The sequence below is a fragment of the Triticum urartu genome, chromosome 5 (assembly GCF_003073215.2).
Source record: "Triticum urartu cultivar G1812 chromosome 5, Tu2.1, whole genome shotgun sequence".
Lineage (NCBI taxonomy): Eukaryota > Viridiplantae > Streptophyta > Magnoliopsida > Poales > Poaceae > Triticum > Triticum urartu.
In genome coordinates this window covers 263,681,735-263,709,421 of record NC_053026.1, presented here as the reverse complement: position 1 = coordinate 263,709,421, position 27,687 = coordinate 263,681,735, and the positions used below count along the sequence as shown (strand labels likewise).

The 27,687-nt window shown below is 47.9% G+C and overlaps 1 protein-coding gene across 5 annotated transcripts; it reads right to left on the bottom strand.

Moving 5' to 3' along the window:
• LOC125508556 (outer envelope pore protein 37, chloroplastic-like) lies at window positions 1–27,687 on the bottom strand. Of its 5 annotated transcripts, none has more exons than XM_048673292.1 (8): window positions 27,208–27,687; window positions 23,619–23,765; window positions 21,350–21,574; window positions 1,345–1,434; window positions 947–1,117; window positions 769–863; window positions 408–528; window positions 1–281 (listed from the first exon to the last, which is right to left on the bottom strand). In XM_048673292.1, exons 1-8 carry the CDS (start codon window positions 27,598–27,600, stop codon window positions 150–152), a joined length of 1,374 nt encoding a protein of 457 aa, XP_048529249.1. In that variant the 5' UTR covers window positions 27,601–27,687; the 3' UTR covers window positions 1–149. The 5 variants fall into 5 exon arrangements, with proteins under 5 accessions (XP_048529249.1, XP_048529250.1, XP_048529251.1 ...); XM_048673293.1 differs by having other exon boundaries at window positions 21,386–21,574; window positions 27,208–27,686; XM_048673294.1 differs by lacking the exon at window positions 23,619–23,765 and having other exon boundaries at window positions 27,208–27,686.

Sequence of the window (27,687 nt, the reverse complement as noted above, 5' to 3'; positions counted from 1 at the left end):
TGCAAACCTCCTACCAAACGCTTCAGTTTAACTTCAACTGGCGACAGGGAGTAACATACTATTGTCTTTTCAATTTCCACACACAGCGGATGCACATGCATTCAAATTTCTTATTGTTGCTCACCTTCTCTGCGCAATAAATATCCAAACTAAAAATCCCATCTTTTCTTCACCCGGAACACCACAGTTGAATTATGTATATTGTTCTGAGGGACTTTTATCATGAGTTGGACTTTTGTCTTCAGGGGGGCCTCCTTTGTCTTGCCGCCTGCGTCGCCAACCTGCATTACATGGTGCAAATCTATATGAATCCAACAAAAATATATAGCAAAAAAAATAACTTAACTCCTATGATGAGCTAAATTAAGCTGCCTAGTTATTGTTGTCAGTTGTGAGTAAATCCTTACCCAAACAGATGCCCAGCCAAGCCTTTCGTCCGACCCATAACCTGCTTTCCATTTGACATGCTTACTGGCCTTTTGTTTATAGACAGCACTCCAGTAGTTCGTGTCAAAATGGTACCGGTAACTGAAGATGATAAGTATCGTTAAGCAATGGACGTAACATATAAACAGGGTGCTTCAAGCTCCCTGTGCATTGGAACGCAGAGCAAGGTTACAAGTGCAACGCTCAAAACAGTCTCACAGATCCAGGAGGCAAATCATATGATGTTTCTTTTCTAAGCCTAGATCAGCTACTCTACATCAACCTGTAGAGATACTGGATTCCAACAAAAAGATGGAAATCATTCACACCATTTTTATTTACCTGAACTTGTCTGAAGGAGTTAACTGGCGTTTAAATGCAAATGATAGTGAATTTGATGGTAAAGTGAGGCTGGGAATAAATGATAGCTCATCATCCTACAAAATTGAACAAATGATCCATTACAAGCAGCATGACGGAGCAAATATTCATTAAACCAGGCCAGCTTAGGGATGTTTACCTTATAGCGATACTTGATATTCATCATATTATCATTGTACAATGCAGTGCAAACTCCATTCAGAACATGAGACTTCACTATACCATTTACTGACAAAATTTTCTCACCCTCATCCAACTTCTTCTCCTTGACTGAAACTTCCCCGTTAGGAAACAAGAAGGTTGCTCTTGGCTACACACAAAAGATATCTATTATCATGGTATCTAAGTAATAAACTCAATTAGCACACTAAAAAGGGTTGCAACGTTCACATGGTCATTAGTACCAAGGATTTGACAGCTTCTGAAAAAATTGTCAACACAAGGAATGACAGCATACATATAGGAAGATCTTTGTGATTGCATAACACTAGCTGTCTTCAGCTAAAAAAATATTCCTCTGGAATACAAAATACTGACCAATCCATCAGGAGGAACCAGCGATGATAACTCAATTTTGCATGGTGAATCTCCCAAACTAGTAGTTACTGCCACTTCTCCTTGTCCCTCCTAAGAAATAAAATGATGTCACCTATCTTATATGATATATGTACACTGTAGAACAACAAAATATAAGATTAGCATAACATTTTCTAACGTTGGGTAAGCCTTCCATTAGATTTAGAAGAACAAAGGAATATACTGACCATGTGCTAATCATTACTCATATTTCATTTAGAGCAAATAGAAGTGGCAATCAAGTATAAAACTATAAGCTGAATGCCAACTTTAGAATACTGGGTGATGTTATATAATGGTAGAAACCACATCCCAATTTTGGATGGGTACTGCTACTATCTGAGAAATGTCAGACGAAAACAATAGTTATTTTAGCCGGCAGATTGGATGGTATGTATATTAATCATCAGATGCTACGGCAGAGAACCAAATCAGGAACAAGCTGCATGTTATTCTCATTGTTCAGGGATATCTGTACCACTGGTCAAGCCCATAAATCCAACTTCCAACAAATTACCTATTGTTCACAAAGGAAACATGGTATTTTTTTCTCAAAGATGCATGAGAACTGTGTATCATTGCATTAAGGATAAAATATATATTTACTGGGAAGACCCGACACATGCCATTCAACCCAAAACTACAACGGGAAAAACATGCACCTGCAACAAAAACCAACGACCCGAATAACCCCAACAACGACCATTAGGTCTTAGGTGGCAGCAGCAAAAAATGATTGTGCTTTGGTTTTCATAGGACACGACAAGACTACACAATGATCGTGCTTTTCAAACAACCAAAATATCACTGGATATGATACCTTTTGTTTTAGAACAATAGGGAAAGATCCTAATGGACATAAGTTCCAGGAGGAGCAGAAATAGTCACAAGCCGTGAACAAGCCTCAACAACTAAAAGGAGAAAAATAGGTAGCATATACTGAGTTGTGTCTTCTCTACAATAGAAAGAATATCTCATTTTACAGTAGAATGTACTCCCTCAGTCCCATAATATAAGAACGTTTTTTACATTAGTGTAGTGTCTAAAACTTTCTTATATTACGGGACCGAGGGAGTACAAACAAGTGTTAATTACTACTCCCTCCGTCCCAAAATAAGTGTCTCAAGCTTAATACAAGTTTGTACTAAAGTTAGTACAAAGTTGAGGCACTTATTTTGGGACGGAGGGAGTACATAGTATGCAAACATAGCTAATGGGGATTCCCTAGCAAAATTCAGGTACATAATTAAGGCTCGATTTCATTAGTGCACATTTCTATGCCAAATAAACTGAAATAATCAGGTCATTATGTCAATAAAAACGAAAGATTTTTATATGCACACATGCTCGAATTTTGTATGCACACCAAGAGGCTTGCCCGTTTTGTGCCCAGGAGGAGAGCATAAATCACATCCTACTGGACTGTGTTCTTGCGAGGGAGGTCTGCACCAGTGTTTGCCTAGCTCTCAACAAACCGGATTGGGTCCCCCCGTGGGGATCAAGATTGGTGGAGTGGTGCACTAACAAGTTTGGGGCTGACCTAAGCAAGAAAGACGTACGGGTGATCTTCCTTCTAGTAATGTGGAAGTTATGGAAGCACCACAATGCCATTGTGTTCGATGGAACTTCACCATCACTGTCACATGTAGTTCATATAATAGAGGTTGAAGGTAGAACATGGAAGCAAGCGGGAATCTTGAAGGGAGATGTGGAAGCCTTGTTTGGGGCTTTGGTGAGGTGGGCTAGCGTAAGAAATTAGATTCGAGTAGGAGGGTGGAGTTGGTGTTCATGTAATATGTAATCACCAACGTGGAGGGGCTCTTCTTTAATATATAGCCCTGCTCAAGAATTCGTCCAATTAACCTGTTAAGTTGCCGATTAATCCCTACTCGTAGGGTCACCGAGTAGCCGATAAAATGATAAATTGTCCGATTAATTGATTAACTGGCTGATTAAATTGCCGATTAGTTTATTAATCCCCTACTTGCCAGCCGACCGAGCAGCTACCAATTAACGATTTCCTAAACAATGATATATAGTATGGCACAGTCGTGCGTATTTGAGGAAAAAGGAATCATTTCATGATCAAACGCAGGTCCGATATGTGACAAGTATGTGACTTTAGAAAAACCTTTGGGGGTTGACCTATAAATACGATGAAATAGATAGAGTTGCTCATCAAGTTGCATTTGCCATAATTAATTCATCCAGGTGAACTAGAGACAAACCTTGGAATCGAAAGGTTTTAGACTTAGTAGAACTAAAACTGAGTACATGAAGTGCGGTTTCAGTACTACTAGGCATGAGGAGAAGGTTAGCCTTGATGGGCAGGTGGTGCCTCGAAAGGACACTTGTTGATATTTGGGTCAATGCTGTAGAAGGATGCGGATATCGATGAAGATGTGAACCATCAAATCAAAGCCGGATGGATGAAGTGGCGCCAAGCTTTTGGCATTCTCTGTGACAAGAGAGTGCCACAAAAGCTAAAAGGCAAGTTCTATAGGACGGCGATTCGAGCCACAATGTTGTACGGCGCTAAAGTGTTGGCCGACTAAAAGGCGACATGTTCAATAGTTAGGGGTGGCGGAGATGTGAATGTTGAGATGGATGTGTGGCCACACAAGAAAGGACCGAGTCTGAAATGATAATACATGAGATAGAGTTGGGATAGCACCGATTGAGGAGAAGCTTGTCCGGCATCGTCTGAGATGGTTTGGGCATATTCAGCGCAGGCCTCCAGAAGTTCCAGTGCATAGCGGACGGCTAAAACATGCTGATAATGTCAAGAGAGGTCGGGGTAGACCGAACTTGACATGAGAGGAGTCCGTAAAGAGAGATGTGAGGGACTGGAGTATCACCAAACTAGCCATGGAGAGGGGTGAGTGGAAGCCTGCTATCCATGTGCCAGAGCCATGAGTTGGTCGTGAGATCTTATGGGTTTCACCTTAGCCTACCCCAACTTGTTTGGGACTAAAGGCATTGTTGTTGTTGTTGAACTAAAGACAAACCAGGTATTTAGAGATAAGAATGAAGTGTTTTCCGAGTGGACAATAAATATTGCAAGTGCAAATGTTGAAACTTGGAAAATTGAAAAGGAGCTTCATGAATGCCATGAAAAATCATGAAAGTTGAAAAGCAAGTTAGTCGCATCTTGATCAACTTGTTACTGAGTGTTGGATACTAACTAGGCTTCGGCCTGTGCTACATCTCCTAGCCCATGTGGCCCATCTGTCTATTGGTGGACAGAGTATATAACTTGGGGGAGGGGGGCTCTCTCTTGTAACCCTAGGACGTTACAGCAGCTGGCTGCTCTCTTAGGTTAGCCACTCCTTCCTTCCTTTCTACTCCCTCTGTAAACTAATATAAGATGATTTAGATCACTAAAGTAGTGACCTAAAACGTCTTATATTAGTTTACAGAGCATGGTATCAGAGAGGCTGGCCAATCTGCTGTAGGTGACAGCAGATCCAAAGGATGTTAAAGGCAGTGGTGTAGGTGGCAGCAGATCCAAAGGAGGTTGAAAGCAGGGTGTAGGTCGCAGCAGTATAAAGGAGATTGAAGGCAGTGGTGCTTGTGATGGAGTTTGTGTTGCTGTGAGTGGAGATGGCACAGGATCTGGCCTAGGTAACTCGACAGGTTGGCCAATCTGCTGGCTGCAAAGGCAGCAGATGGGTCACCCTCTTCTGATATTTCTGGGGAAGGTAGGAAGCAAGCCCCAAAGAGAGAGGTGCAGTACAAGCTTGAGCTCATGCCAAATGAGATCAAGCTGGATGGGGTTGGAAACTACCTGAGTTGGTCCAGGAGGGGAATGCTAATTTTTAGGATGAAATCAATTGAAGGGTATGTGTTAGGAAAGATCAGTGAAGCCTGAAGAGAAGCTGGGAGATGAGTGGAAGAAATGAAATGCTACGGATTCACTGGTACTCACTTGATTGCTGAATTCCTTGACACCTGCTGTTGCAGCACCAGTGGAAGCGCTTTCCACGTCAGGTATGGGATGCCCTGTCAAAGATGTATTCAGGCAAGGGAAATGTTATGCTGGTCTCTCAGACTGAAGACACAATACACAACCTGACTCGAGATGAAAAAACAGTGAAGACATGTGTGGGAGAGCACCGTGCTCCAACAGGCCCGCAAAAACACGCGGACGCAAGCACATTGAACGACTACCAGCCAATAAGCCTTATCCACCTGGTGGCGAAGATCTTCGCCAAAGTACTCTCCCTTCGACTTGCCCCCAAGCTGGATGGCCTTGTCAGACGGAGCCAAAATGCGTTCATCGCCGGTCGAAGCCTACATGACAACCTCATTCTAGTCAAGCAATCGGCCCGGCTTCTCCACCAGTTGGGTGCCCCGCGAATCTTGCTCAAATTGGACCTCACGCATGCCTTCGACTCTTGGAGGTCCTGTGTAATATGGCTTCGGGAACAGGTTTCTGGAGTGGATCACTATCGTCCTCTCATCAACAAGCACACGAGTACTTACGAACGGCGAGCCAGGCCCACCTATTTGGCACCGCCAGGGTGACCCCTGTCACCGCAGCTGTTTGTGCTTGTTGTCAACATCTTAGGCAGGCTTATCGAGCACGCAATTGACTTGGAAGTCATGGCTCAGCTGCACCCGACGCGTTCGATCCCCACGATGTCCCTATACACCGACGACGTGGTGTTTCTCTGTCACTGTTCGTCCAGCGACATCATCGTCGTGTGCGAAGTCCTGATGCTCTTCGGCCGCGCCTCCGGCCTGATGGTTAATTACGTCAAGAGCTCCGCCTCGCTGTTGCACTGCAACACGAACGAGGCGACATCTGCGCTGGCGCACCTTCGCTGCCCTACCGTCGACCTGCCGATCACCTACCTTGGGATCCCCCTCACAATAGGCCGACCGACTACCGCCCAATTGCAACCCCTCGTCGATGGGATTGCCAGGCGGCTCCCCGCATGGAAGGCCAACCCGACGAACAAAAGTGGGTGTCTCGCGCTAGTGAAGTCAGTCCTAGGTGCCATCCCCGTGCACCAGCTCCTCACCTTCATGCCGCCGAAGAAGATGCTTCGTCAAATCAAGAAGATTCAGCGTAGCTTCTTGTGGGTTGGCCGCGCTGCCGCCAATGTTGGCACTGCCACATCAATTGGCGCCGCGTCTGCCGTCCCATATCGCATGGAGGCCTGGGTGTTCAAGACCTGGGGCCCTTGCTCTAAGACTATGCTGGCTCTGGTTCTCGCGCACTGACCATGAGCGCGCCTGGAGTGGCCTGGACCTGCAATTCTCTGCCGACGAGCGAGCGCTCTTCTTCGCGTCAACCATGATGACTCTCAGGAACGGATCAACGGCATATTTCTGGGAGGACCGCTGGATCAATGAGCAGTCCCTAAGGGAGATCGCCCTAGCCCTTTACAACTGCATCCCCAAGCGCCGCCGCAAGATCCGAACCGTCGCTCAAGGTTTGCAAGGACATAGCTGCTAGAGACATCCACAGGACCCTGGGCATACACGAGATTGGCAAGTACCTGCAAGTTTGGCTGGCGATCGAGCACGTCATGCTCTCGGACACCCCCGACCAACTTGTTTGGAGATGGCCGGCCTCCGGTACCTATTCTGCTAGCTCATGCTACCTCGCCACCTCCCAGGGATCCACGACTTGCTCCTCGTAGAAGCTCATCTGGAAGAATTGGGCGACGCCGCATGTGAAGTTTTCTCACTGATTGGCCAACCAAGACAGGTGTTGGACAGTTGATCGCCTTGCTAGGCATGGTCTCCAGCACCAGCCACGATGCCCACTCTGCGACCAAGCCCCCGAGACAATGCGTCACCTCCTTCTGGGGTGCCCCTTTGCCAAGCAGACTTGGCATGAAATCCTCTCCTGGCTACGGATGACCACCGCAGGCCCAAATCACGGAGAATCCCTCATGGACTGGTGGTTGCACGCCAGGCAAAACACGCCGGCACTAATGCGCAAAGGCCTTGTGATGTGGAGCATCCCAAGGTCATCCCCATGGACCTACCTACGTCCCCTACGACACCACTTGGACCAATGACAAGAGCCCGAGCGAAGGCTATCGAAGATAAGGTGAACTCTCTCCTCTCTGAACTTCCACTTTCTATGCATGAGACATGGCTACTACCTAAGTCCGAGTTGTTGTGCATGATTTGGTACCAAGAGGACCCTCCCGAAGATGCACATGAAGATGTACAAGTCCCCAAGTTCACGGATGAAGAGAAACGCCGAGAGAAGAAGAAGGCAGCTCCAGGACCCGGACATCCGGCCCCAAGCCCGGACATCCGGCCGCTGGAGACTTCGACCACAACAGCCTACCAGCCGCCACGCAACTACATGCCCCGGACATCCGGCCCGGCCCGGAAATCCGGCCTCGAGCCCGGATATCCGGACACCACCTTCCCGAGAGCAACATGGCCAGCTTCACCAGCCTGGACATCCGGCCTCCACAGCCCGGACATCCGGCCCTCCGGGAACGCCCGGACATCCGGCCTCATCAGCCCGGACATCCGGCCCCGCGTGAAAGCCCGGACATCCGGCCCGATGCCCGGACGTCCGGCCTCCCTGTCTGCGCACAGTGAAGGGCCGAGGCCCGTGTACCCCTTCTACCCCTAGACTATATATACTCCATCTCGTCCAACTTTCTAGGGTTAGCATTGGTTTAACTCATATTTAGAGATAGAGCATTGCTCATCCACATCGGATCTACTCCACGAGAGAGACCGCGGCCCCTCTTCAGAGAAGATCCCTTTGGATTCAAGACCTCCTTCCGGAGAAGATCCCCTCGTGGATTCAAGACATCCTCACGGAGAAGACCAGTTACCTCGTGTATCATCCGTTGTTGACTTTGGATCTTGTATCTCCCTTTGTGTTCATGGATCTAGCGCATGTGTGATCATACTTGTTGGTTTGAGTGTTCTCTTGTGTTCCCCTTGTGTTTTTCCCCTCGTTTCCCTCCTCGTGTTCTTCGTGTTCATCCCGGGATCCGCTCCTTCCGTGAAAGATCGGCCGATTAGGGTTCCTACCCTACATCATCTTGGTATCAAGAGCCACGTTGATCACGATTTTGGAGCCTCCCCGTTGTGTTGCTAGCCTAGTTTTGTTGATTTCGTCCCTAATTTGAAAATTCCCCACAAAAATAGCCCCAAATTTTTTTTTTGTGATTTGCTCGTGTGATGAAGTTTTGTTGGATTTGATCCGCAGATTTCGTGTGTTGCAGGTAGATCTAGCTTTCCATCCATTTTTCTCCAATTTCCATCCACAAATTCCCCCGAATTTTGCCTGGATTTGACCTCTCCTCGCGAAGATCCTCACGTTCATCCTCGGATCCAGAGCCCGGACATCCGGCCCGACAAGCCCGGACATCCGGCCCCTGGCAGCACCACTTCCTCTCCACCGCCCGTTTTCCGTCCATATTCGCCAAATTCTGTTCCGGTGCCCACATATAATTCCGCATACCTCCACCACTTTCGCATAGCACCACCTTATACCACATACACAACCATCGCTTACCAACACCAACTCCGACATTTTTGGTCCAATTTTGCTTTGAGAATTTGAGTTGTGGTACTGTGTCCTACTTGTGTTTCGGCTTTTTAGGTACGGTTCGACATCAACATCACCGCCGCTCACCTTCACCACGGACGCGTCATCAACAACGACCACATCGACTACATCTTGGTATTCGTGGTTGGATCACCGTCATCCATTCTTGCTTACGGACGAGGAACCGAAGAAACGGTAACCTCACCTTGGTATTGGACATATCACTCTTGCCATTACATTGATAGCCATCATAGCCTTACTCCTTTGCGTTGCTTACCCATCAAGACTAGCCTTTGAGTATTGCCGGCAACGAGACTTGTGCACATTAGTGATCATACTTCCCATAGCATACATACATCATTGTTGCATATCTTGTATCATCTCTTGTGTCACAAGGTAGTCATCGCATACACAATTGCTATCTTGGTTCGTCAAGCATTGCATGAGAAAAGAGCTCAAACATCAAAGAGCCAAACAAGCTTTTAAGCAAACGGAAAAGATAAGCAAAGAGCTTTTAAGCAAAAACCATAGCATCATACAACATTAAGATTGTCATATTAGATCATCTTGGATCATATCATCGAAACACCTTGCATAGAACATACTTGGGATAGAAGTCGTTGCATTTTTGCTAAGTAGGTTGTGCACAAGTCTTGTATCTGCCTATTGTGCAATCGTGCTAGCGTCTCTCTAGTGTTGTGCAACAAGAGCATTTTTGTGAATTCCACATTTTGGCTCATCCTTGGTTGCCCAACCCCACTTATCTCTTTGCGTGTGTGTTTCCGTGTACATTACATTGCTTGGTCTACTTGTTGCATTGCAATCTTGCGAATCTTTTCCAACATTATTGAAGCTCACTTACAATTGCATTAAATTTTGTGCCACCATCCTAACCAAGCTCCACCATAAGCTTTTACTTGTGTAGGTGTGAGAAACCGACAAGAATTGATACCAATTGTGCTATTTCCTTGTCCACATTGGAGTGATCATTGATCCACTTTCAACTTCGGTCAAGATACATTTGGTATTCATTCTTCTCTTTTTGCCACTCACATTTTTTATCTTGGAATGATGGATAGGCCAAGTACTTCTACCAACCCACTCTTCATTGAGCACAACGACGACATGAACTCCTACGTCACCAAGAGCCACCTCTTTGGTGCACAACGTGCTTTGCATCAAGAGCAACAAGCAATGAGTGAACGCATCGACAACCTCGCCGCTGACTTGCGACTCTCCGAGCAACGTACAAGGACTACTTCGACCACAAGCTCGACGATCACAAGCAAGAGAACGACGCAAGAATGGACGAGATTCGCGCTTTCTTGCTCAACCGCTCTTCTTCCACTTCATCTTCATCAAGGACTCGCTCAAGTCGACACTCCGACTTCACCCTCTCCGACTCAAGTATACCGACATCGAACACTCTTCGACGTGCCGCGCGCAACGATCATCAAGCAAGCCTCAATCCTCTACACGACACCAACTCTCAAGAGCACCGACAACGTCAAACCCAAGAGGCTTTTACGCTAGCACGAGAACGGCAACGACAACGCCAACATGAAGCAGAAGAGCGAGCGCGTCTACACCAAGAAGCACAAGATGCCGAGGCACAACGTCAAGAGCAACAATTGCGAGATGCTCAAGCACTTGAGGCGCAACAAGCCCTCCAAGATGCAGGTCGCGCCATAGCCAACCGAGGCCGACAAGCTCGTGAACATGAAGAAGCACTTCACGAAGAAATTCAAGAACGAAGATTTCAAGCTCGCGTGCATCGTCAAGTTCCTCAAGTTCCTCCTCGAGCTCGACAAGCTCCTCCACAAGCTCGCCAAGAACATCAAGCTCATCAAGAGCATGAAGACAATGGAAATCCTCCACGACAAGGGCAACAAGAGGTCGACAACCCTTTTCTCCAAGAGCAACATGAGCTTGACAATCATCAACAACATGGACGTCATCATCCCCGACCCCAACACAATTAAGAGCAACGCTATGACAAGCTCAAGTTCACCATACCCAAGTTCAATGGAAGCAACGATCCCGAAGAGTACCTTTCATGGGCATTGAAGGTCGACAAAATCTTCCGTTTGCACAACTATGAAGAAGAGAAGAAGATCGCGATGGCAACCTTTGAGTTCCAAGACTATGTCCTCATTTGGTGGGAACAAGTTATCGAGCGCCGAGAGGTAAGAGGTGAACCACCCATCACTACTTGGGCGCAAATGAAGGATGTCATGAGAGCACGCTTCGTGCCTACCTACTACAACCGCGACCTCTTCAAGAAACTCCAACTACTCAAGCAAGGAACCAAAAGCGTTGAAAAGTACTACAAGAAGATGGAGATTGCCATGATAAGAGCCAACGTCACGGAAGATGATGAGCAAACAATGGCACGTTTCTTGAATGGACTCAACCATCCTATCAAGAAGATCGCCGACTTCCAACCATACTCGAACCTCATCGAGCTAGTGCATCAAGCTACAAAAGCGGAACGTCAAGTGCAAGACGATTACAAGTATGCCAAGTGCTCATCCAAGTCATACGGCTTCTCCAACACCCAAGCTTCAACGACTCCAACACCGTCTACCAAGCCTTCTACAAGCAACGTCGACAAGTCGAGTTCCAAGAAAACTTCGTCAACTCCAAGTCATCCTCCTACTACAAGCAACTTCAAGCCGAGAGCTTCATCATCATCCACTCCAACCGATGAGACCGTCAAGACGAGTTCCTTCAAATGCTTCACATGCGGAGGCCGAGGCCATAAATCCTATGAGTACACCAACAAGCGAACCATGATCCTCAACGACGACGGCACTTATGACTCCATGAGTGAAGGAGAAATGGACGCCCTTGAGCAAGTCGCCATGCACCGGCAAGTGAACGATGAAGAGGAACAAGTCTTTTGCGATAAAGATTCAAGTCCCGCTCTTGTTGTCTCCAAGGTCTTGACTCTACAACATCACCAAGAAGAAGACCAAAGATGCCATATCTTTCATACAAAGGCCGGCATCAATGGAAGATTCATCAAGGTCATCATCGATGGAGGGAGTTGTCATAATCTCGCAAGTGAAGAACTTTGCTCCAAGCTCCAATTGCCCAAGACGAAGCACCCACATCCATACAAAGTTCAATGGCTTAGCAACTCCAGCACTCTCCAAGTCGAGCATCGAGTACAAGTCTCCTTCAAAATTGGCGCCTATGAAGACACTTTGGAGTGTGACATCGTTCCAATGACCTTCTTCTTGGACGCCCATGGCAATTTGATAGAGGTGTCATTCACAACGGCCGAACGAACCACTACATCTTCAAGATGAAGGAAAAGGAGTACGTACTTCGTCCCATGCCTCCAAGTCAAGTGATCGCCGACAAGCAAGCCACCCATCGTGGAGAGAATAGTGAGAGAGCGAGCCACCAAAAAGAGAGTGAACGCCACAAGCCCAAATCGAGCATCTCCACGATGAGCGACAAGAACTTAGTTCTCTTTGCCACCAAAAGTGAGATAAGAGGAGTGTGTGAGAATCCATCTAGTGTCCTACACTACGTCCTTTTGTGCAAGGACAATGCAACACAAGCTAACACCTCTCACGCTCTACCTTTAGTGTTGTCTTCTCTTTTGCAGGAATTTCAAGATGTTTCCCCGACGAGCTACCTTCGGGACTACCTCCACTACGAGGCATCGAGCACCGCATCGACCTCATCCCCGGAGCACCTCTACCGAACAAAACTCCCTACCGTGTCAACCCTGAAGAAATCAAAGAAATACAAAGGCAAGTAAAGCATCTCATAGACCATAGACATGTGCGTGAAAGTTTGAGCCCTTGTGCCGCCCCGGTCATTCTTGTGCCAAAACGAGACGGTAGCTTTCGCATGTGCTCCGGTTGTAGACCTATCAACGCTATCATCGTTCGCTATAGGTATCCCATTCCACACCTTGATGATATGCTTGATGAACTTAGTGGTGCCACTATCTTCTCAAAAATTGATCTTAAGAATGGTTACTATCAAATCCACATACAAGAGGGTGATAAATGGAAAACCGCTTTCAAAACCAAGTTTGGGTTGTATGAGTGGTTAGTCATGCCTATGGGTCTATCGGAAGCACCGGGTAATTTTATGCGTCTTATGAATCATGTCTTTTGCCCTTACATTGGTGTGTTTGTTGTGGTCTACTTCGATGATATCCTTGTTTTTAGCAAGTCTCTCAAAGAGCATGTCACCCATGTCCGAACCGTTTTACAAACTCTTCGAAAAGAGCATCTCTATGCTAATATGGAGAAATGCCTTTTTGGCGTTGATAAGCTTGTTTTTTTGGGTTTTGTTGTATCTTCTAAGGGTGTTCACGTAGATGAGTCCAAGATCAATGCTATTAAGACTTGGTCACAACCAACGAACTTGCAACAAGTGCGTAGCTTTCTTGGCCTTGCGGGTTTCTATCGTCGCTTTGTGAAAGATTTTAGCACCATTGCTTCGCCTTTGCATGCTTTGAGCAAGAAGAATGCGCCTTTTGTTTAGGGATCATCCCAAGATACCGCTTTCAATGAGCTTAAGAATTTGCTTACTCATGCTCATGTGCTTGCCTTACCCAACTTTGACAAATCTTTTGAGATTCATTGCGATGCTAGTCGTAATGGCATAGGAGGTGTGTTAACGCAAGAGAAGCGTCCCATAGCTTACTTTAGTGAGAAACTTTTCAAAGCGCAACTCAATTACCCCATCTATGACAAAGAGCTATATGCTTTAGTCCGCATTTTGCATGAATGGGAACACTATCTTCGCCCTCATGAATTCATCATTCATACTGATCATGAAACACTCAAGTACCTTAAGGGCCAAACCAAGTTGAACAAGCGCCATGCTAAATGGAGTGAATTTATTGAGTCTTTTCTTTATGTCATCAAGTACATTAGGCAACATTGTGGCGGATGCCCTTTCCCGCATATGCATGCTTGTTACTCAACTTGAGTTGAATGTCATTGGCTTTGAGCACATAAAAGACTTGTATGAGCATGATCCTACTTTTGCATCCCCGAGTCTTCTCTTCGTTTGTTGCTTTTGCAGGAATCTTATGGAGGAGGCTTAATGGGACATTTTGGACGCGACAAGACTCTCGCCACGCTCTCCAAGAACTACTATTGGCTCAAGATGTTTCGCGACGTCAACCGCTTCACCAACCGATGCTCTACATGTCGCAAAGCTAAGTCTAAAGCTCAATCCCATGGCCTTTACATGCCTCTCCCAATTCCATATCAACCATGGGAAGACATTAGCATGGATTTCATACTTGGATTGCCTAGGACTAGAAATGGAAAGGATTCGGTATTCGTCGTTGTGGACCGTTTCTCTAAAATGACACATTTTATTCCTTGCAACAAGATAGACGATGCTTCACATGTTGCTAATCTCTTTTGTAGGGAAATATTGCGTCTACATGAAGTGCCAAAGACGGTCGTCTCGGACCGCGACGTCAAGTTCCTTAGCTACTTTTGGAAGACCCTATGCGCCAAGCTCGGAATCAAGCTACTCTTCTCCACGGCGTATCATCCACAAATCGACGGCCAAACGGAGGTGACCAACCGTACACTCTCCGCTCTACTTCGAATACTCATTAAGAAGAACATCAAGGAGTGGGAGGAGTGCCTGCCTATCACTGAGTTCGCCTACAACCGAGCAAGACACTCAACAACCGGCAAGTCCCTCTTCGAGGTTGTCTACGGATTCAACCCATTGTCACCATTGGACATTCTTCCCCTTCCACTCCAAGAGCGCATCAATTTAGACGCAAGTGCACGTGTGACTCATCTCAAGAAGGTGCATAAAGATACAAGACATACTATCAAGCGCCAAGTACAACGACTTGCGACCAAGCTCAACATCAACAAGCACCCCATGGTCTTCAACATTGGTGATCTCGTGTGGCTACACCTTCGCAAGGACCGCTTTCCACAAGAACACAAGTCAAAACTTCGACCACGAGCGGACGGACCCTTCAAGGTGCTTGCACGCTACAACGACAACACTTACAAGATCGACCTCCCCCGCAACAAGTACAACGTGAGCGATATCTTCAATGTCAAGGACCTCTCGCCCTTCCATGGTGATGAAGAATTTGATCCGAGGACGGATCTTCCCCAAGGGAGGGGAGATGATGCGAAGCATCCCAAGGTCATCCCCATGGACCTACCTACGTCCCCTACGACACCACTTGGACCAATGACAAGAGCCCGAACGAAGGCTATCGAAGATAAGGTGAACTCTCTCCTCTCCGAACTTCCACTTTCTATGCATGAGACATGGCTACTACCTAAGTCCGAGTTGTTGTGCATGATTAGGTACCAAGAGGACCCTCCCGAAGATGCACGTGAAGATGTACAAGTCCCCAAGTTCACGGATGAAGAGGAACGCCGAGAGAAGAAGAAGGCAGCTCCAGGACCCGGACATCCAACCCCAAGCCCGGACATCCGGCCGCTGGAGACTTCGACCACAACAGCCTATCAGCCGCTGCGCATCTACAGGCCCCGGACATCCGGCCCCAGACCGGACATCCGGCCCGGCCCGGAAATCCGGACACCACCTTCCCGAGAGCAACATGGCCAGCTTCACCAGCCCGGACATCCGGCCCTTCGCGAACGCCCGGACATCCGGCCTCGCCAGCCCGGACATCCGGCCCCGCGTGAAAGCCCGGACGTCCGGCCTCCCTGTCTGCGCACAGTGAAGGGCCGAGGCCCGTGTACCCCTTCTACCCCCTAGACTACATATACTCCACCTCGTCCAACTTTCTAGGGTTAGCATTGGTTTAGCTCATATTTAGAGATAGAACATTGCTCATCCACATCGGATCTACTCCACGAGAGAGACCGCGGCCCCTCTTCGAAGAAGATCCCTTTGGATTCAAGACCTCCTTGCGGAGAAATCCCCTCGTGGATTCAAGACCTCCTCACAAAGAAGACCGGTTACCTCGTGTATCGTCCTTTGTTGACTTTGGATCTTGTATCTCCCTTTATGTTCATGGATCTAGCGCATGTGTGATCATACTTGTTGGTTTGAGTGTTCTCTTGTGTTCCCCTTGTGTTTTTCCCCTCGTTTCCCTCCTCGTGTTCTTCGTGTTCATCCCGGGATTCGCTCCTTTCGTGAAAGATCGGCCGATTAGGGTTCCTACCCTACATCACCTCGCCTCCATTGCCCTCTTGAGGCCATGGATGATTTGGAAGTAGCGCAACAATTGCATCTTCGATGGCGCCCAGCCCCTGGTTCATGTCCTGGTCTCCAAGATCAAGGACGAAGCCAAGCAGTGGGCACGCGCTGGTGCCCCTGGCATACGCGTCATCCTGCCGTCCACCTGGGATGTGCACTAGTTTTCCTGTTTTTCGTTTGAGCTTGCCCTCCTAGGAGGATTGCAACCAAACTCTATCTTTTAAATGCAATGAGACACAAAGGTCCTTTGCGTTTTCTTGAAAAAAAAATGTGGGAGAGCTGAGGAATGCATGGGTAGATCTGGACCACCTTCCCCCCTTGTTGCTTCACTCTAAATGTGTAGGAGCAGCAAAAAAGTGGATCGAGGACAGAAGGGTACTGAAATTTTTGAAGGGGCTGCATTTGAGGGCAGGAGATGTGACGCCCTTATAATTAAGCTACAGCAACCCTCTGCTAATGATGTCACGTTCTTTCGTTTACTGTTGCTAATCTCGCATTAGTTTGAAACCGATTCAAATTCAAATTCAAAATCAAGCAAACAATAAAACTTTTGAAATATTAAAACTAAAATGTTCGGGGTGAGTCTAATAATGCACAGGTAATTATGGTGTAGTAATCACACTTTTATAAATGTTTAAATACTAAAAAATTAACAAAATAGTAGCAAAAACAATTATTAAAAAGCTTTTATAATAATAAACCATTACACACTATTTTACTTTAGGTGTCAAGTTAATTGTGGTAGTGGCATATTTGTTAAAACTATTTTAGGTACAACTTTAGTATTTTATTAAAAAAAACTAAAATAAAAGAAAACAGAAAAGAAAAAAGCAAAAGTATAAAAAAAAGAGAAAGCAAGAAAACCCCACTGCCTCCCTCCCCCCCCCCACCACCACCACCAGCTGCCTAACCCTAGGCCTCACCCACTCTCTCCCGCACGATCCCCCACTCTCCCTCGTTCCTTCCCCGCGTCGTCACCCACGACGCACACACACACACATACGCACGGAGGAGGGCGCCCCTGTTCGCTCCCCTCCTCTCGGTGCGCCCGCGCCCGAGGACGGTCGCCGCCCGCCGGCGCCGAGGGCCGCCCCCCGGCCTCCTCCTCGCAGCTCCCCTTCTCTCTCACGCGCCCCCTTTCCCTGTTAGGCAAGCTCGCCCAAGCACGCCCATGGCCGCGCCGTCCCGTTGGCGTGGCCACCGGTCGCAGCTCGCCAATCCGACGCGTCGAGGAGCCCCGCCCAACTGTTCTCCGTCGACCTCCATTCTAGATCGAGGCGGGGAAGCCTCAACGCCGTCGCCCTCGTCCTCTTCTTCGCCTGCGCCGCACGCCACGGTCGTCGTCGATCCACTGGCCCTCGAACCTCCCCAGCCCCGTCGACCCCTCCACGAGCTCCTTGGTGAGCTCCGTGTGCCTCCTTCCTCCCTCTGCCGCTTGATCCGCTCCCGCTGCTTGTTGTCCCCATTGCCGGAACTCTGCTTCCACCGCCATGTACCCCCTGTCGTTTTGGTCTATCCCCGGGCTAGATGAGTGCTCAGATGAGCTCAGGGCGCCCCCTCCCCCCTGATGTTCCCCTGCTAGTTAGGTGGCTCGAACGCGAGCTGCGCCGTCGAACACAGCCACCGCACTTCCTGTTGCCGCCGGCCGTCGTCATTGCGGTTACCTCCGGCCTCCCCAACGTCACCCAGGACCACCATTCGATGCGGCATCAAGCCCGCGTTCGAACAAGCCCGACCGTGCCCGGTTTGGATCACCACCGCCCGTTTCCGACGAGGTCCCGTGGCCCTTCGCCTTGTTTGGCGCTGCCGCCGGCGCGCCACCGCAGTTGAACGTGGTTGGGGCACTGCCAAGTGCCCCCCTGCCCGTCAGGTAGCTAATTAGGAGCTAATGGCCCACTCACATGTGGGCCCGCCACTGTAGCACTTAGTTAGGTTAAATTAACTAGGTAATTTTTGGAGACACTGAGAACATGGGCCCACCCCTCCTAATTAATCTTAATTAGTTTAGTTTAAACACTGTTAAACCAGTAGAGTATGACACGTGGGTCCCTGTGGACCCTCTGACCAGTCAACGGTCCCAGTTGACTGCCTTGACTGCTGACTGGGCAGTCAACTGGACCCTACCTGTCAGCCCCTTGGTACACTGCTGTGTACATTCTATGGGGTGCACTTAGCGTTTTGACCATTATTTTCGAATTAATAATAATTCTAGAAACTGTTTAAAAATTTGAAAATTCATATAAATTAAACCGTAACTCGGATGAAAATACTTTGTACATGAAAGTTGCTCAGAATGACGAGACGAATCCGGATACGTAGCCCGTTTGTCCGCCACACATCCCTAGCATAGCGAACACGCAACTTCCCCCTCCGGTTCATCTATCCGAAAACACAAAACATCGGGAATACTTTCCCGGATGTTTCCCCCCTTCGCCGGTATCACCTACTACTGCGTTAGGGCACACCTAACATCGCTCGTTGTCTTGTCATGCATCGTCATGCATATGTTTGCATTATATTCATTATTTCTTCCCCCTCTTCTCTCGCTAGACACCGAGACCGACGCTGCTGCTATCCAGTACGACTACGGTGTTGACGACCCCTCCTTGCCAGAGCAACCAGACAAGCCCCCCCCCCCTTGATCACCAGATATCGTCTATTCTTCTCTCTACTGCTTGCATTAGAGTAGTGTAGCATGGTACTGCTTTCCGTTAATCCTATTCTGATGCATAGCCTGTCCTTGCTACTACTGTTGTTACCTTTACCTGCAATCCTAAATGCTGAGTATAGGATGCTAGTATTCCATCAGTGGCCCTATATTCTTCTCCGTCTGCCATGCTATACTATCGGGCCGTGATCACTCGGGAGGTGATCACGGGTATATACATATATACATACGTACTATACAGGTGGTGACTAAAGTCGGGTCGACTCGTAGAGTACCTGCAAGTGATTCCGATGTTGGGGACTGAAGGAGCAGGTGGTTCCACCCAGGTAGTGGTGGGCCTAGGTTCCCGATGGCCCCCGACTGTTACTTTGTGGCGGAGCGACATGGCAGGTTGAGACCACCTAGGAGAGAGGTGGGCCTGGCCCTGGTCGGCGTCCGCGGTTACTTCCAAATAACACGCTTAACGAGATCTTGGTATTTGATCTGAGTCTGGCCACTGGCCTATACGCACTAACCAACTACGCGGGAACAGTTATGGGCACTCGACGTCGTGGTATCAGCCGAAGCCTTCTTGACGTCGACTGAGCGACGCGCGCCGGATTGGACTGGAACGCCTGCTCTTGTATTAGGGAGGCTAGGTCTGCTTTCGGCCACCCACACAACGTGCAGGTGTACAATGGGCGATGGGCCCAGACCCCTGCGCCATAAGATTTAGACCGGCGTGCTGACCTCTCTGTTGTGCCTAGGTAGGGTTGCGACGTGTTGATCTTCCGAGGCCGGGCATGACTCAGGAAAGTATGTCCGGCCAAAGGGGATAGAGTGTGTTGGGAAATGTGATGCAGGGAAGTTTATCTATTCGAATAGTCGTGTCCCTCGGTAAAAGGACGACCCGGAGTTGTACCTTGACCTTATGACAACTAGAACCAAATACTTAATAAAATACACCCTTCCAAGTGCCAGATACAACCCGGTGATTGCTCTCTCACAGGGCGATGAGGAGAGGATCGCCGGGTAGGATTATGCTAAGCGATGATACTTGGTTAACTTACCATCTACTCTCTTCTACTGCTTCAAGATGGAGGTTGCCAGAAGCGTAGTCTTCGATAGGACTAGTTATCTCCCTCTTATTCCGGCATTCTGCAGTTCGGTCCACATATACTACCCCTTTCATTGATACCAATGCATATGTAGTGTAGCTCCTTGCTTGCGAGTACTTTGAATGAGTACTCACGATTGCTTTGATCCCCTTTTTCCCCTTTTTATACCCGGTTGTTGCGACCAGACGTTGGAGTCCAGGAGCCAGACGCCACCGTCGACGACGACTCCTACTACACTGGAGGTGCCTACTACTATGTGCAGGCCGCTGACAACAACCAGGAGTAGTTTAGGAGGATCCCAGGCAGGAGGCCTGTGCCTCTTTCGATTATGATCCCAGTTTGTGCTAGCCATCTTATGGCAACTTGTTTAACTTATGTCTGTACTCAGATATTGTTGCTTCCGCTGACTCGTCTATGATCGAGCTCTTGTATTCGAGCCCTCGAGGCCCCTAGCTTGTAATATGATGCTTGTATGACTTATTTTATTTATAGAGTTGTGTTGTGATATCTTTCCGTGAGTCCCTGATCTTGATCGTACACGTTTGCGTGCATGATTAGTGTACGATTGAATCGGGGGCATCACAGGAGAGCTGCACCAATGCATCTGCCCCAGTTGCCTACACTAGAAGAGGCCATTGCAGCCATGGCACAGGAAGAAAAAGGTTGAAACAGATTGAGAAAGTGGAGGTGGTACCTAAACAGCTTACTATGTGTCAAATAGGCAGGAGACACGGGATTGTTACAACTGTGGAATAAATGGACATCTAAGTCAGAACTGTTTTGTTCCCAAGATGTGGCCGTGGAAGGAGGCAGAGGAATTACAGGGGAGTTAGAGAGGCAGGAATGCAGGGAATTCCAACAACTTCAGTTATCAAAGGAGTGCTAGAGCAAACATGTCAGCCATGGATCAAGGGCAAGGACAGTCTAGTTCAGGCCAGAATGAAGTGAAGAAGGCAAAGCAGCAGACTGATGCAAGCTTTTGGCATTTTGCCCACTTTGTCTACACCGATGAAGGTAAGACTGAAAATGCCTCTAGCAATGCATAGATTAAAATCAGAATGGATACTAGATTCTGGAGCATTAAACATGTTGCTGGTAACCTTGGGGAAGTTGAATCGTATAGTCCATCTATGCATCAAGAAACCTATGTTTTTAAGGCGACGCTTTGCTTTAAGGCGCTGGGGGGGGGGGGGGGCCCTCGACGCCTAAAGCGGACATATTTGCAAAGCGCTGGGGGGGGCGCCTCGACGCCTAGGCGTCGCCTTAGAGACGCCTTAAAAACATAGCAAGAAACAATTCAAACTGCCGATGGTACAACTCAGCCAATCAAAGGAACTGGAGTAGTTCAATGTACGACAAATATTAAGCTATCATCAGTGCTACACGTACCGGTATTTCCTGTGAATTTACTCTGTCTAAACGCATTGGTTGATCAAATAGATTGTCATGTAATGGTTGACAGATATGTACCTGATTCAGGAGAGGCTGAGTGGAAGGAAGATTTACCGGTATTTCCTGTGAATTTACTCTCTCTAAACGCATTGGTTGATCAAATAGATTGTCATGTAATCGTTGACAAATATGTATTCCTGATTCAGGAGAGGCTAAGTGGAAGGAAGATTGGGACCGGAACCAGATGTAGAGGCCTGTGGTACATGGACCATGAATCCGGCTAGCAAGGAGGTTCAGCACTAGCTGCAACACAAAATTGTCATGATGCATAATTGTAGAATGAGACATGTAGCGTTTGATAAAAATGAGTAAGTTTTTCCAGATGTAATGAGTGGAATTGATAAGAACAATCTTAAGTGTAAAGCATGTGAGTATGCAAAACACACTAGAACCATCTATGTAAGTAAGGGGCTCAAAAGTATATCCCCATTTATGCTTGTGCACTCTGATGTGTGGACAGTGGCGGCGGACCCGGTAGGGCAAGGGTTAGCGGCCGCCCTACCTTGATTTATCCGGTGCAAGAAGGGTGCGCGCATCGGCGCAGCGGCGTTGCCAATGGCAAGTGACCAAAGCCTGCCCTACCTCAGCTTTTGTCCGTCCTCCGCCACTGTGTGTGGACATGTCCTATTTCCTACTCCCTCCATTCCGAATTACTTGTCGAAGGTATGGATGTATCTAGATGTATTTTAGTTCTAGATACATCCATTTCTGCGACAAGTAATTCGGAACGGAGGGAGTATATCGGTGGGATGAAGTATTTTGTGACATTCATTGACTGTTACTCACGAATGACTTGGGTGTACCTTATGAGGCATAAGGATGAAGTGCTATCTTCTTTTCAGAATTTCTCTGCATATGTTAAAACTCAGTTCAAGGTGCAGGTCCAAATGCTCAAATCTGATAATGGGACAGAATACATCAACAAGTTTGGGGGGTTCCTGTCTGATAAGAGTATTCTACATCAGACATCATGTCCAGACACTCTACCTCAAAATTGTGTAGCAGAGAGGAAAAATCGCCACAGCTTAGAAATGGCTCTATCATTGATGTATACCATGAATGTTCCAAAATTTCTCTGGAGTGAGCCAGTGATGACTGCTACGTTTCTTATAAATCGCATGTCTTCAAGAATATTAAATATGAAATCTCCTTGTGAATTATTGCTTTTTTTTAGGGGAGTGAATTATTGCTAGGTGAGAACAAGTTGGTGATTCCTCCCAAGGTGTTTGGCTGTACTTGTTTTGTTCGAAACCACAGGCCCTTGGTAAGAAAACTTGACCCAAGAGCTGTTAAATGCATCTTCATTGGCTATCCTACTGGACAGCGAGGATATAAATGCTGGAGTCCCTGCGAACGGCGCACATTTGTAAGTCTTGATGTTACCTTCTGGGAATCTAACCCCTTTTATGGTGAGAAAACAGATTTGAGTGATGTATTTGAGGGGGTTGACCAGCTTGGATGTAGCTAGGGGAGTGTCATAGTCGATCTAAACCCGCCTGTTTGGGCATATGATGTATGATGTGTTTGACTGACCTATAACGGACGGTCGAACGTGTTGGGTACAATAGTGCACCCTGCAGGGATAAATCTACACGAATAGCCGTGTCCGCGGTTATGGGCGACTTGGATCTTGTTGACTTGATCATAGAACAACTTAAACCTTATAATCTTAAAACTTGCCAACTGTGTGAGTGCCTTGTGGGTTCTTCCTCGTAGGAGATGCGAGAGGGAATAAAAGGTAGTGCCCTTTGCTTTTGTTTTAAAACCTTTTTTGGGGGCCCCCCCCCCCCCCCACACACACACACACACACAATAATTAGATAAGTATTATTGGGGTAGCTCCAATAACACACTATAGGGATGATTTAGTGAGGAACCGTTGGAGATGCTCTAATAATATCAATGGCTTATGTTGCTTCCATAACAAGAAATGCATGCTGGAGCAGCCCACCCATCAGCTTTTGTTATCTCTTCGTCTTCCTCCTCTTTCTCTTTCGCCGGTGCTTTTAGCAGACAGCTGTTTCAACTCGTATGCCACGTGTCTACTGAAATTGTAAAGTAATGGTGTGGCAGCCACCATGGAAGAGCACTTATGGCACATGATCTGCACTGGTTACGACCCTTGGACAATGGAAGGTTTACAACTTCACAGTTTTTAAGTTGAGAAGGAAAATCAGACTCAGAAACTACATTGCAGCTTCCTACAAAAAGCTTCTCAGAGACAATATTACAGGAAAACACGCGGGAGACGACTGCAACAACTCACATCTAGGTACAGAGCACGCACCTTTCTACTGTTGTACTTCAACTGGAAGTATCTATCCATGTGAATGCAGGAAACAGTGGAATCATCATATTCATGGTCACAAGAGATGGACAAACAGTGTGTCGAACAGCCAATATGAATGTAAGATTGCTCTCCATTCTGGTAATTCTGGAACATAAGGCAGTCTCAGGTAGACGCACATTACTGCCATATATCAGAATCGGTATGATGCATATTATTGATGCCCTAACAAAAAACTATTGCCAGCAGAAACTATATAACAAGTAGGTATTTTGATAGCAACAGATCATGGGATGCCACCTAATTCAAAAAGATTAAAGTGCCAATAAAATGTGTTCCATTGACATGGATTTACATATTAGCTCTTCTCGTTGCTAAACTACTCCGCATCCTATAAATCCTATGCAGTGAACACAATACTTTTTAGCATGGGGCGATGTAGAGTATATGCGCCGGCTTGGACAGAATTCAGCAACCGCTTAATTGAAACTCCTCCAGCATATAAGATAGCATACAACTATACTAGCGTTTTCAAACCATTATTCCTATGTGATTTTGTTCTCCCCTTGAGCTGTATATTCTGCATGAATACATAAGTTTTAAGCCGAACATGAATAGTCCACTAATGCAACACCTTAGAAAAATTTCTAGCCAGTATTCAATCATTTTGCTAACCCAAGGCAAGAGCTCCTCAGCACTAATTTTCACCGCATTGACACAACCCGCTTGATTTCATCTACCCTTTTTTCATTGAGGAGGATAACCCCAGGCCTCTACATCCATATATTATATATTATTAAAAACAATGCCAAGCAAAGTGAAACATTAAAATCAAACAAATCAGTTTACAAAAAATAAAGAGAAAACCGCTATCCACATTGGTCTGCCTCGCGGCAGGATCTCCATAATCCTGCCACAAACCTTATGACCCTGAACCATAATCCACCGCTCAAGCGACATGTGACTTAACAAAGGGCCAAAACTCCCACACAACCCCTTCAAGAAGGAAGCGGTGCTCGCGCGCCAATGTTAGCTGGTCTAACCACAAAGTCAAACATGGGCTATCACCCCTGAAGCAGAACTTTTAACCGACATCTTCAACTTCGATTCCGTCTAACTTATTTTGTGAAAGGGCCTAAGGTCATATTTTAAGCATCACATGTCCTTACAAACACATACAAACAAAAAAACAAAATTATAATCAAATCCTTGGGGGTGCCAAAGTCTTCTTCCTCCTGCATCCCCCAGAGCCGCACCATGAGCATAGCTCGATGCCGCCTATGGGCCTCCGCCTCGGCGGAGCAAACTATTTTTAAAACCAAGAGCTTGTAGAAGCAAAGGCCGAGAAGTCGTCAATGCAAACCAGGAGACGCCGACGGCCGCAATCTGCGAAGCAAATCGCCACTCGGAGAAGAAAATGCCGATAAGGGCCTGTAGAAACTCCGAAGACAACGAAAGACGGCCGAATCCAGATGGATCCGCCGCAAACCTAAACCGATCGGATCCCGAAAGACCCGCCAGAGTTACATCCCCCCCCCCACCCCCCGCGATAAGCAGACCAACAAAATGGGGATGAGCAGGCAGAACATTATTCCTGCACTGGAACAGTGCCGCCTTCTTGCTGCCCCAAACCAAACTCTACGACTCCCTAAAGAAAACCTGGAAAAAAATCACCCATGCCGTTGCGCGACAAATGTCGAGCTCGCCGATGTCCAGGATCGTGCATCGACTCCCTCTTCTCCGGTAACCTAGCGGTCACTGTCGAAGATCGCCACGCTAGATTGCCAGCGCCGTCGTTGAGCACCGCCTGACGAAGACCGCCACTCGAGCACACATATACTTCGCCATCCCGCAACAGCCCTCCAACTCCTCCACAAGCAGGCAGGACCTCCCCGCCGCCAATGGCAACAGACAGGCTTTGCCCGACGACGTGCTCGGGCGGTGACGCGAGAGGGGGTAGATGGGGCGGCGGCTAGGGTTTTGGTATGTCTGCCTGGTCCACTCTTCCATGAATTGTAGTTTTGGTGTTATTATGGATTTTGTTTTAACTACCCAAAGTAAAAAAAAACACTTCCATTACATCATGTCCAATTTTATGCCTCTAAAATTTAAGGCATCTCCAAAGCGGATTCTCAAACCACCCACAACCGTCCAAACTGCGCGGTCCGGACATGTTTAGCCATCCAACACGAGCCTGTATCGGTCCGCCGACCAGTCCGGGCGCGCTTTTTCCTGCAAACCCAAAAGAAACTTGGGGGGCTTTGTGTGAGTCCAGACAACAGCCACGTAGGACTCCGACACCCCTGGTCCACCCAAAACCCCTTGTGAACCCCGCACCTCCATCCTCCCATCTTTCTGTGCATCCGTTTTCTCTCTTGCCTTTGCCGCCGCTCCACCACCCCATCCGCCCCGACACACCCTTGACGGAACTCGACGACTCCGTCGCCTCCATCGCTACGCCAGGGCTCCACGTTGCTTGTCCTCCCCCGCCATTCCACGCCTCTCCTCTCTCCGTCGCATAGGTACCATCCGCCCCTGCAGTACTCACCATGCCCAGCAAGTGTTCAGTGAAATGCCCGTGCTAAATTCTTTTGTCCCTTCTTCTATGAAGCAATGGATTCGGATATGGACTACATATACGAGCACTATGTTGAGTCGTTTGACGGCTTGTCCGACGAGGACTACACAGATGAGACGGCGATGATGCAGGCGGTCCTTGCAAACGCGGAGCATGCGGAAGAGCATGTTCTCAATTTCAAGGGATTGATAAAGGTCATCGAGTGCTCAACCACAACATGGTGGGGGGCCATTTGAAGCTGATGGATGACTACTTTGCCCCGATTGTCCTAATCGCTGACAATTTTCGCCGCCGCTTTCGGATGCGAAAAAATATCTTCGATCCTCTCTACCATGGCTTCCGGGCCTTTGATGACTTCTTCATCTTGAAGAAGGATATCGTGAGAAGGATTGGGTTCTCTGGTTACCAGAAGTGCACGGCCGAACTGCGGATGCTAGCATATGGCACGGCCACTGATTCGTGGAAGAGGATATCGCGAGAAGGATTGGGTTCTCTGTTTACCAGAAGTGTACGGCCGCAACTGCGGATGCTAGCATATGGCACGGCCACTGATTCGTGGAAGATTTGATTGAGCAAATGAAGGAAGATCTAATTGAGCATCTGTGGGTGCAGGGCGGTTAAAGGGGACAACATTGTTGGAGTGTAATATTTAAATTTGAACTGCTGCTGCATTTCAACATTTGAACATTTTTTAACTAAACTGAAACCAGATATGCGGCTACTTTGAGCGTGCGGATGTATGCGGACTTTAAAAAAAATTGGGGTGGATGTATGCCGCTAGGTTTGGATGTTTCCTGTCTGCGGACGGATGCAGTGTCAGGATCAGCGTTGGAGATGCCCTTACATATCCAATATCAAGTCTCAGAACTACACAAACGTACATATTTAACAGCCTTTCCGTATGCTCAAATGCATCCGAGATAGTTCAGTTGAGCAACCACACTTCACAACGTCATCACACCGAAGAGGCGAAGAATCAATAGAAAAGCGGTGGGTAAGAAAAGATCGCACCTTCGTGTTGTGCGCCGCACTAAGGTGGAGCGATCCAGCAAGGTCGGCCGTTCCTCGCAGCACGGCGCCGCGGGAGGCGGTGTCGACGACGGCGGAGAAGTTCCGCCCCATGAGCGCCACCTCGGGAGTCGGGGCCCCTCCCGCGGCCCCGTGGTGAACTCGGAAACGGAGCTTCGCAAGGCCGTTGAGGACGCGGCAGGAGATGCGGTGGGAAAAGAGCTGGCGCTCGCTGTCGAACTCCGATGTCACCCTGATGGGCGGCCGCCCACGCAAGAAACCGCGCTTTGACGGGGGTGGGGGTGTGGTTGGGCTTGGTGCGACGTGGGAGGTGAGACCATCCTCTTCCATTGGTGGGAGAGGGGGCGGTGCGGAGAGGAGCGCGGGCGCCGCCATTGGACGGGGTGCGACGCGGAGGGGAGAGGTGGCAACAGGAGGAAAAAGAGGGACGGAATGAAGAGGACACGTGGCTATCCTTATGCA